The 11876-nt window shown below is 35.1% G+C and overlaps 1 protein-coding gene across 1 annotated transcript in view; it reads left to right on the top strand.

Annotated features, from left to right (window-relative positions):
* The first annotated feature begins 1292 nt into the window (after positions 1–1292).
* Positions 1293–11876, top strand: part of LOC128257584 (nuclear hormone receptor FTZ-F1) — a 42863-nt gene continuing 32279 nt past the window's right edge. Inside the window, 2 exon segments of the mRNA XM_052988651.1 lie at positions 1293–2334; positions 3539–4840. Of these exon segments, the coding sequence (XP_052844611.1) occupies positions 3655–4840 (1186 nt within the window). The 5' untranslated portion in view covers positions 1293–2334; positions 3539–3654.

The raw sequence follows: 11876 nt of genomic DNA, 5'->3' as shown, positions 1-11876 counted from the left end.
AATGAGAGTAATGAAAACGAACAGAAAATGTATGCCAGCCAAGCAGCTAATAAATTGATATATACTTACAGATATATCTAGGGATAAAGTGTAATCTATGGTTTTTAAAAAAGCAAAACAAATTAGCTAAAGTATAAACTATATAATAATTATTGTAATAATATTAAAGCAGCAACAAAGGCGTATTTATGTATTATGTATTTTTAAATGAAATTATTAACATAATATATAAAATATATGTATACACAATATGATCCAACTGTAATGTAAATCAATTTTCAGATAGGTTTGTAATTTTCTATGTAATGTACGTGTGTAAGTTTTGTGCAACTATAAAAGGAAACCACAAAAAAAAAAAAACAAAAGAAATTTAACAAAAAACTAATAATGAAAAACAAAATAAATGCAAAGTGAAATTTTGGCAATTTAAAAGTGATTTTTTAACTTCAAAATGGGGGTAAAAATAGAAGAAAGAGGAAGAATATGACTTGCAAAGCATTTTAAAAATGTTCACCTTTTTCAACTACACTAAATCTAATTTTGTCAAGCCCTTATATTTTAAAAGATTTTTCATTAATTTCACTATTTTCTTATGGTTTTCATAATTGTATATCACTGTAAATATGAAAAGGCAATTCTTTGTGTGTTTAATGGATGAAATCAAAATAACACACGAGTAATAATCATATTACTGTGGAATTGTGTAAGCGCAGAAACTTGTTTAGTATTCGCTAAGAACTTGCTAGAAACATAATAGAAATAATTTTTAATTTTGTTTAAATATATAAAAAAATATATATTTCACAGAATGGATGTCAGCAAGAGGTTAAGCAGGATGAGAATCCAAGTGAAGTTCGAAAAATCATCTAGCCATCAGTTGGATTGTTTTATGATTCTCTTTGCCGTGTTTTTTTTAACAAATTGTGTAAGGGGCGGAATTTATAATATAAAAGTGCTTGAAAGCATTTTCTAGAATCCAAAAATTTAAAAACCGCAAAAAATTTCAAATTCATTAGTTATCGATTTTTATGTAAGTCACTTACAAATTTTCTGTATAGGTGGCGCTCCATTCAACCAGATGTCGCTCGTCAAAGTTCGGAATAATAGTGCGCGAGTGTGCGTGCATGTGAGCGCTTTTAGCTAAAAGCTTTCCGGTTTTCACATGATTGCCGTCCTTGTTCTTCAAACGTTTTTTTAAAGGCCAAGAATGCTGCCTCTCTGTCCTTGGCCCCCGCCCCCGCTCAACGACCCATCTGTGTGTGCGAGGGCTTTCGGTCTTCTTCTACCTACGCCAACAACTTTTTACTGTGCTGTTCCCGTTCGAGTCGTATGGAGTGGCCTAGAGACCTAATTTTTATTTTTTGTCCGCGTTTTGCGCGAAATAGTTTTTCCCGAAAAAGTGAAGCCAGCGAATAAACAATAGCCCAGAAGGCGAAAGCCAAGAAAGTGAGAGTGAAAGTAAACAAAGCGGAAAAGAACGAACTGGCGTTAATTGTGTGTGTATTTAATATTTCCGATGCGTCCATAACGGGAGTGTGTTTTTGGATCCCCTCCATCCTCTCCGTATTCGACTTTCGCTGAATTTCAATGTGCAATTTTGTTTAAAAATTAACACAAAGTGGGAAGATAGCGTTGTGTCATAGAATTGGAGCAAAAGCAAAAAACAATTAGCAAAGGCAAACGGAAAAACAACAACACAGAATGCCCAGTAGAAGCCCAGTACATATGTACATATAGTATACATAGTAGGAATTGCAATTTATAGTTGTTGTTTTCAAGAGCTTTCGCTTGTTGCGCGCGTGCGACGATTGTGCAAGAAGTTTTTGTGTGTGTAAAGTCGGGAAGAGGAAATAGCAGAGAATAGAAGCAGAATAACATGGGAATAAATACAAAATAATTGAAATAAAAAAAAATAAATCGCCAAATGCGTTCGGCGTTGCGTGTGTGTGCGTGTGCTAAAATATGCTGAAAAAGCTCTCGGAGAGTAAGAGAGAGAGCGCGAGAACGATCGGGAGAGACAGCAACAACGATCGGCGAAATGAATCACACGCAAGCTTTGTTTTGCGAATTATAAATTCGCGTTCTCCACATATGCGAATTCCCACACTGAGAGCAAGACAGAGAAAGAGGGAGAGCAGCAACAGCTACAACAACAAAACCAATACATAATAATAGAACTTTTGCTTTCGGTTCCAACTGGTTTTTGTATACATAAAAAGAGAGAGAGAGAACTCTTCTTCTTCCGCGATCTTCGTCTTCGAATTCATGGAAACCGGGCGCATGCGCAAAACAAAAACTACAAAAGAAACAACAACGACGTCAGCTGCATGAAAGGTAAGTTCGCAATTCTCCCCACGTCTAAACTTCCTTTCGCTCCCTCTCATTCCCCAAAAACCCCTCTTACCTTTTGTCTAGTTGGTGAAGCTTTATTTTATTGTACTTAACTTCTTAAAATGGTAAAGATCGAGCACAGAAAAAAAAACATTTCTTACCAATCTGAAATGCCATAAAATCAATTAATAATTTAATTAACATTTGTTTCATCCTTATTGTAAATTAATTCCAGCTTGGAAAAATCAAGATTATAAGCTAAACTAAAATGCTAATTTTTGAATGTTATATTGAAATTTGAGAACATAGGAAAAAAATTTCTCTTTGAATGCTGAAGATAATTTTTAAACACAATTTTTTTTGTCTGTGAAAGGCACGGGGGTTGATGAGATTGGACAACGAAAAGTGAAGAACTTGGAGTCGAGTGAAGTTTATTAAAGTCGCAAATAAGGGGAATTTTCATAGGGTCCAAAGAGAGGGGGAATGTTTCCAGTTTTCTGTTTCGCGAACTGGAAAATTATTTTAAAAGGGGAAAATAAAAACAGTACTGTTGAAACTTTTAATGGATTTAGTTTTATTTCTAGAAAAAAATGTTATAAAGCATTTTTGAATGCATTTTTAAAATACTACTCCTAAATGAAATCTAAAATTCCGTAAAATACGTTTTTTATACCAACAACAGAATTATTTTAAAATAAATAGCCCAGTTTGAACTAAATTAAAAACGAAACAATTCTTTAAAATGCAATTTACTAATAATCTTTAATCACTAGTAAAATGGTTTTAGTCAAATTTTCTACTTTAAATATTTATTTTTTTAGTTTACTCAAGTAAAAAAAAATGTTTGACCCAAAAATAAATTAAGAGCTAAAATAAAAATAGGGCAACACAAGCTTAAGCGTTAAATTGCAAATTTTTTTGCAGGATAATCAAATGGTACCGAAAAAAGCTTTAAAAGCTTTTCTCCCTGATAAAGAGTTGACCTTGGCCTGCTTTGTAAAAACATTAGGCTTTATCCTTGGCCCACATTCCTTGTGACCTAACCTTCAACTTAACCTTGCCTTGACCTAGACATTTTAAAATCCTTGTCCTACTTCCTTAAAATGAACCTGTATGGGAAATAAAAATTGATTTTTATATTAATATTCTTAACATTTGTAACCTTCTTAAATCTCAAACTACTGTTGACCAATTATTACCTTTTCAGGTCTTTAAAGCAATTTTAAACTCAATAATACTATCGTTACCTGCCATTACAAGTCAAAAACCAATCCCACACATCACAACGAAACGTACAAACAATTAAAGTTAAATTATAACAAAATGGATACCTTCAATGTACCTATGCTGGCGGAAAGCAGCAGCAACACATATGCAACAGAAGCTACCAGCAACCATCACCACCTGCAACATCAGCAGCAGCAACAGCAACAGCAACATCAACAACAGCAGCAGCAGCAACTCTTAATGCCACACCATCACAAGGATCAAATGCTGGCCGCTGGCAGTACCCCGATGTTGCCCTTTTACTCCCACTTGCAATTGCAACAGAAGGATGCAACAGCAACAATGGGATCGGAAGCAGCAACAGTGGCGACAGCTGCAACATCGGCAACTGCAGATAACTTCAGTTCCTTACAAACGATCGATGCCAGTCAATTGGATGGTGGAATTTCCTTAAGCGGCTTGTGCGATCGATTCTTTGTGGCCAGTCCAAATCCCCATAGCAATAGTAATATGACACTAATGGGCACTACGACAACAGCAACAACTACTACTACCAATAATAATAATATAAATAACAACAACAATAATAACAATAACAACAACATTGTGGAGGCTAAGGCAGTGAGGCCATCGAACGGCGGTTCGGTGATCATCGAATCTGTGACGATGCCATCGTTTGCCAATATTTTATTTCCCACCCACCGCACCGCCAACGAGTGCATTGATCCCGCCCTGTTGCAAAAGAATCCCCAAAACAACACCACTGGCACTAGCATTATTGTGCCGCCCGTTGAATATCATCAATTGAAACCACTTGCAGTCAATTCATCGACATCCGTTTCCACCAGTAATTTCCTTTCCTCCACCACGGCTCAATTGTTGGACTTTGAAGTGCAGGTGGGTAAGGATGATAGTCACATAAGTACCACCACCACAGGTACAGGAACAGGATCGGGATCGGGTTCGGTTTCGGGATCTGGTGCAACAACAATATCCACAGCAACACCAACAACAATAACGACTACATCCAATAATAACACTGCCAATCCGTCAAGGAGCTCATTGCACAGTATTGAGGAGCTGGCCGCCAGTTCCTGCGCCCCAAAAACAACATCTCCCAACAGCAGTGCCAGTACAACACCGCAGCAACATCACCAGCACCAGCAGCAGCAGCAGCAGCAACATCACATGCAAAGCGGCAATCACAGTGGCTCCAATCTCAGCACCGACGATGAATCCATGTCCGAGGATGAATTCGGTCTGGAAATCGACGATAACGGAGGTAAGTCAATAGTTTATAAACCTATTTTTACATAAACCCCCAAAATTTCAAGGCAAATTTGTTGGCAATATTATGTTTTTTGCTGCAAAAAGTGAAAAATAAAAAGTCTAAACTAATCCACCGAAACCCACCGAAATATTATAAAATAATATCGAAATTAGAAACAAACAACTAAAGAAAGCCGTGTTAAATAATATATTTAAACATCACTTATATATCCACGTAAAATTAATAAATTGTGTAAATTATAATAAAATTCAAAAATGCAGTGTTTAAATAATACACTAAAATAAATAAACCACTTAAAAAATCGACTTCAAAAAAATTAATGCAACAAAAGAAATTATGACTTATGAATTCTGTAACAATCAAGCCGAAAATATGTACCCAAAATAAACCCAAATCAAAATTACAAAATAAACAAAATTACAAAATAAACATGACTGTTATGGCCAAAAATTATAAATTAGATATCAAGAATTGAAATACTTTTTTATTATATTTGTCTATAATTAGTTATTTTTTTGGGCAGTAAGCAAAGGATTATTAACAGGTATTTTATAGACACGATTTTAAATACAAGCTATTAAGCAGTCCAGTTAAAACGCAATCAGTTTGTCACGCATTTCCACTGACATTTATTACATTTTCAATTTAAATCGAGTCACAGCCTTGATATTTTCACTAACTTGTCATTACTGGCGTGCACGCCCCTGGTTTATTCCAGTCAGTCGGCCAGACGGTCGTCTTAAATCTTTGTGTGCCAAGTGCAATGCTAAGTTTAAATATGCACAGAGTACTCTCGGTACCCCTCCCCAAATCCCCTTTCCGCTCAGTTGGCCTCGCACTTAGCTCCATGTTATTCGGCCTGGCGTCGGATGCAGCCATAAAAATCCATTTGAAATGTCTATAAAAATGCAACTAACCTACTTTCGGGTTTTGTTTTGGGAAGGCCGAATTTTAAATGCTCTTTCATTCAAAAACTTGTTTTTAATTGCTTTAAGGTTGGTTAAAGTAGTAACAAGAAAAGGACAACATTTTATTACACCTTTAAAGCCGTAGCAAAAATTTATAATATATATAATTTGCAAATTAAAACAAAATTCAAATTTTTAAAATTTAATTTGTGATTTCAAATATGCAATATCAATAATTGTCTCTTTATACAAAGCGTAGGATGTTTTATTATCTAGGTTCTAGCTTCTTATATTAAAAATAATTTGTTAAAAGTTTGGAACTATCCAAAAAATTGTTATAGAAAGTAAACTAATTATTTCAAAGGAATTATAAAAAAAAATGGATTTCAAAATAGATTTACAAAGAAATTTTATAGAAATATCCCCCTAGTCAGCCAAAGAGTGTGTGAAAATGCAAATGAAGAAAAAATTCGCTCGATACGTGTGTCGATGCGTGAATAGCAATTAAATGAGCAAACTGAGACAGGCCCCTGCCAAATGTTGATGATGGATGATCAAACATTACAGACATACGTATGTATGTAAGGTTGTATGCTTGTCAACATTTTGGTTGTTTTTTTTAACCAACATTTGGTGGCATGATACGAGCTTTTTAAATTGACATTATTGACATTCGACAATGTCAAAAACACAGACGCATCTTCTACCCCTTTCTAGAGGCATTAAATGCACCCACTTGGCAACCTTCGCGGGAAACCCCTAAAGTGCAGCTTAAATATTCCATCTGCTTTTATATCATCCTTAGAAAGAGAGGCAAATTGGAGCAAGGTCAGTTGGGGTATTAGAATTTGGGTCAAGCTCAAACGAATCGTTGTTGCGCTCGCTTGCGTTTTCTAATATTGGAGATTGGGCCCAAGGATGCGAGACAAAAACAAAAAGCGAAATTGCATAGAAATTTGAAGGTCATTGTGTGCATCAGCCGCAGCGCTGCCGACGTTGCAGTCGGCGCAGCAAGTCGCGTGTTCGCGCCCCCTCCTTCTCGCTCTCTATTGCACACTCTCCCCGTCTACAGTGAGCGTAAAAATGTTCCCTGTTAAAAACATCTGAACGTAAATATATTAAGTGGTTTATTTCTTTAGGGTGCTAAATAAATCACCATAATCTAGGGACTTTCATAGGTATCAAAACAAAACTTTCGAAGAAGAATATTTATACATGGTTAATTTTAAAGAGAGTGCTAAATTTAAAGTTAAATTTTTTTTTGTCCTGAGTTATTTTCTTGACCAGGTTTAAGTTCATTATACTGCAATCTATATGGATCTCAAATAAATTTAATATCTTAAAAAATTGTTTGTAACAAGACGTTAAATAAAATTGAGGTTGTAAACCATCTCAAGGTTAAGTGTTGAAGTGCTTACATCTTTCTATTAGACATATCGAATTAAAGCGATATTTTTCAAAGTGCAGCTGTTGTTGCGGCTACATTTGTTGCTGGTGCGGTTCTGCCTCAGTTGGTTTTATTTGCCGACGACGCGCCACCGCCGCCCGCAACGCCGGCTGACATTGACATAGATTGCATCGTACCGCACCGCACCGCACCGCACCGCATCGGCGTCGCTGCTTCTGCCGGCGTCGTTGTCGTGCGTCTATGCTCACCTCAAAGGATTTAAATGGGTCAAAGTCAGCTAGCAGCTTGTTGCATTTTGAAAAATGCACAAAAAGAAAACGAAATAGCAGCGGCAAATTGGGGCACGACATTGACTGCATCGTATAGCATATAGCTTTATAGCTTATATGTGTGTGGATAACATATATATATATATATATATATATATATATATATGCACTGGTTCTAGCGTTGAATGCATTTCAAGGTCATTGCGTCGATGCGAAGGCTGTCGCCATTCGTTGTAGCGGCCTGTGTACCAAGGACAAGTCCACCACCCCCGGAGAGTCCTTGGGTGTTCAAGGTTGTTCTATATGCAAATTATGTCTGCCACGTCTGATTTAAGCTGCAACCTTGTGGTTGTTTTGTGGCTGCGACTGGGCTTGACTTTGAAAAAGGATTTGGTGAAAATGGCGTAATGTTTGGCATTGCACAATGCTTAAAGATTTAAATGGAGCAAAGCGAAATATACATAGATTAACCTGGTTTAAGGTTTTAAAAATCACCTTAAGCTCGTAAAAAGGTCAGGAGAAAATGGCAAAGGCAAAAGAATGGGTTTAAGTGTAATACGATATGCAAAAATCTGATTGAAACTGGTACTTTCCCATTTAAAATTCACCTGTCACCTAACCATTTTAACATATATTTTTATACTTGTCCTATGAATCAGTTTTTAATATAAGACTGTGAAACTAGAATGTTTCGAATTTTTTAATTATTGTGATCCGATCTTATTTTGTATTTTGAATTTTTATTTACGACTTATTAATATATTTTATATTTTTATAGTTTCCAATTTATTTGAGAAAATAATTTATTTATGAACTAATTGCCAATCGTCTGGTCTCTAAAATAATATTACTTGTAATTAGTAAACAATTATATGAAGCAAGTAGAAAATCCCTCACATTCTATCCTCCACATTGGTCATTCACACTTGCTTTGAATTCTAATTCTTTCTCACGATTTGCCATGGGCAAGCAAACCGCAAATTGGTAATTGAACCTAAACTAAGCACACCGATACTCAAAGAATAAGGCTTAGTCGAGCGATCAGAAAACAGAAATCTTGTAAATGCAATCAAGGATGGAACATTGAAAAATATCGAGTTTGGTTTAATAGAGTCGGGCTCTAGCCCTTAAGAACAAAAATAAACCAAAACCCAAACCCAAACCGAATCATTGTAGTGTAACAAACTGAACAATAATAATGATAATGTAAGCAATTAAAACAGGTAATCGAAGAGGGAGGTTCCGAGGGTGTAGGCACTTAGTTTTGTTTGCAAATTGTTTAACTAAGTGCATAGTAATTGGCTTATTAGTCGGTTTTTAGAGGAATGTGTTTTTCTTTAAAAAAAACCTCTGTTTTATTTGTGTGAAATTGTTTGACTAGTAAGGTTTCATACCATTTAGAATCGTTGAACCCCTCAGGGCCTACATTGAAAACAGGGCATTGTTTCATCGAAGAGTCTATATATTTTCAAGTTAACTTTTTCAAGGTTTAAATATAACTTTAATTATCTAAAACTATAACTAATCCAATAACTGGATAAGAAATTTAACTTAAAAATTTTATATTATACAACTTGGCTTTTATTAAAGAAAAAAGAAACATAAATAAGAGGTTTTTGTTTATTTCAAGATATTTATTTTATTTGTTGTGTGATTTCTAAAAAGAGCTTAGGTGTACTTGTTATATAATCATTTTTTTGATGTGGGTAATGTTTATTTTTTTTTTGTGACAGCTTGAAACTAAAATAAACTTACTTTACCTCTTAAAAATTGAGTTGATAATGAGATAAAAAAAAAAAAAACCGAAAAAATGCTTAATAAATCATTTTTGTATGTGAATAATTTTCTGGTGGGCTTAAATTCTTTTAATATTAATTCATTCCCTTAATCTTGAATAATAAAATTATTTTCCATTGTTGCTGCAACTATTTTTCATTTGTTTGATGATGCAAATGGAAAATGTTATTTTGTTGTTGTTGCTATTTAATGCTGTTATTGTTACTGCGTCGCTTTGACCATTTTATTGTTGTTAACCTTAGCTCGAGAAAAAAGGCAAATGCCATTGAGAGTGAGTCTCGCACTCTCGCAATGTCTGGGGCGTCTGGCTCCTATAACTATATAGTAACACTGCCACTCCCCCAAGCCCCCTAACGCCCCCCCGTGGAAAAGTGTGCTAATGGGTCGCCAGTTGACCCTGTGCCACATTCACTGTTTGCGATTCTGCCGACGCCGGCAGCGCTGCTTTGCACTAATTTTGCAATGCCAAATGGGTGGGGGAATGGGTGGGATTTGTGCAGCGAGAGATGCAGAAAGAGATAGGGAGAGAGAGAGAGAGAGAGAGAGTGGGTAAGAAAAACAAACAGAGAATGCGCATTGATTTTTCCTTTCTGCGCTGCACAAGTTGATTCTCATTTTCTCTAGCCATCTCACTTGCTCATCCGCCCGTGTGTCTCTTTCGCACTTGCACCCTGACCTAGTTGCATTCTATTTTCTTTGTATTTATTCATTTAATTGTTATTTTTTCGGGGTAGTCTACTTTTAATTTAATTTATGATTGGTTCTTCAAATTATGTTTTAAGTGGTATTCATAATATAATACTTTAGTGTTGTACTGTAAGACTCGGATTATTATATAAAACAACCATATATGGAAACTATCTAAATGTTGATTACTAGGTTTTCAATTTACAAGTATTCGACGTTTAAACATGAGTGAATCGGAATTTGGCGATCTGCGAGGGTAAAATTTATTACTAAAAATAATTTTTTACCTTCATTTTATGATTTTGTTTTGTGAAATGTTTTTTTTTTGGTTTGTATTTAAGTCAAATTTGTTTTATAGTCATCAGTCTGTTATTTATTGCCAGAATTTGTTGGTAATGCAACTTGTTCGATTCGGTTCATATTTTACTATCAGTTCTTATTTCTTGAAATTGCGCTGTTAATTTACCACAGATATTGAAAGCGGGTTGGAGTGGTCATTGCATAGCAGAGATACTTGTACAACTCGACTCTTATCTTTGCTTATCACCGCGTATACGTAATTTCGTCTTTTTCGTATTACGTATACGTCATGTGTCAGTTTGAGTATCAATAAATAATTATGCGGCGGAAAAGTAAAAATAATACTTAACCTACATTTTAGAGGTCTACTGTTCTTAGCCTTGGATCACACTTATTTAACTATTTGTTTAACTATTATTGCAGTCAATTGAACAAACAAATTGATTACGATCTAAAAAAAATATTGGTTTGATATCAGAAATGTTTAAAAGTGATAAGTTAGCGTAGTGGGTATTTGCTCAACTAGCTTTGGGATTTTCGGCTAACACATCTAACATTTTTTGGATAAATGCTGCTTTTATATTGATTTGGAAGTTCCAAAAGGCCCTTTTGTATTTTTAGCAATCGAATGTTTAATAACTTAAAGTATATTTTTGTTTATACTGGAAAAATATATAACAAGAAGACTGCTGTAAAAGTTTGATTTAAAACAAACAGACTAGCTTGCATATAAGCAGATAAAACTTCAAAAGGTCGATAAAAGTTTGAAAAATTCAAAAAATGTATAAGTTTGCATTCTCCCCCTTTTTTTACTTAATATTAATTTGGTCTCTATCCCTTATTTCCCCTAAAAGACCACACGCAGCGCAATCAGAAATCGTCCAAGTTGAACCGATTTTTTAATCTTCCAGTCACAACTACACGCGCAAATAGTTTATTCTTGAAAAAAAAAATGTTAAAATTTGCTTTGCAGGCGGCCGTCTCACCAACACACGCACACTCCACCGCACGCACACAAACCCACAAGCGTAGATAAAGAGCCCGCATACTATGGCAAATCTTAAAGCTTTTGCCGGTCGCCGTGAGCTTTTGCAGTTTGCACATGTGTGTGTGCATTCTGGGTGTAGAGTGTGTGGATGTGCATAGTTGAGTGGCGCCAACTGCAAAAAAAGCGAGCAAAAAAAACTGAAACTTAAAATGATCCTCAAACACAAAAGATAGCAAGGTAAGATAGCAAAATACAGACTTCGAATCAGATACAGAAAAAATAAAAAAAAATATACCCCCGGTAAAAAAAAAAACTGAAAAAGCTTATCAGAAACAGCATGCAGGGCAAATGCAAACTAAAACAAATAAAAAACTCATGTGAGCTTTTCGCTACAAAGCTCACACGAATATAAGAGAAAAATACAAAATTCCGAAAGAAAAAAAAATAAAAGCAGACAAATTTCAAAAAGAAAAACAAGAAAAGAGAGTCATCAAGTAAAACGAGAACAACTGTTTGCAGTTTAGGTAAATGGAACGCAAAACGCACTTTTACAGATAAGCGCTCGCTTGTACAGAAATAAAAAGAGGCACATAACAATTTACCCTTATCACTTCCACCTTATCAGTTGCATTTTTGTTTCATTATTTAATTCGAAAAACAATTCTGCTGT

This window comes from Drosophila gunungcola (genome assembly GCF_025200985.1).
Source record: "Drosophila gunungcola strain Sukarami chromosome 3L unlocalized genomic scaffold, Dgunungcola_SK_2 000002F, whole genome shotgun sequence".
In the NCBI taxonomy this organism is placed as follows: Eukaryota; Metazoa; Arthropoda; class Insecta; order Diptera; family Drosophilidae; genus Drosophila; species Drosophila gunungcola.
Note: the sequence above shows the minus strand (reverse complement) of the source record. Positions and strands in the feature narration are given on the sequence as shown.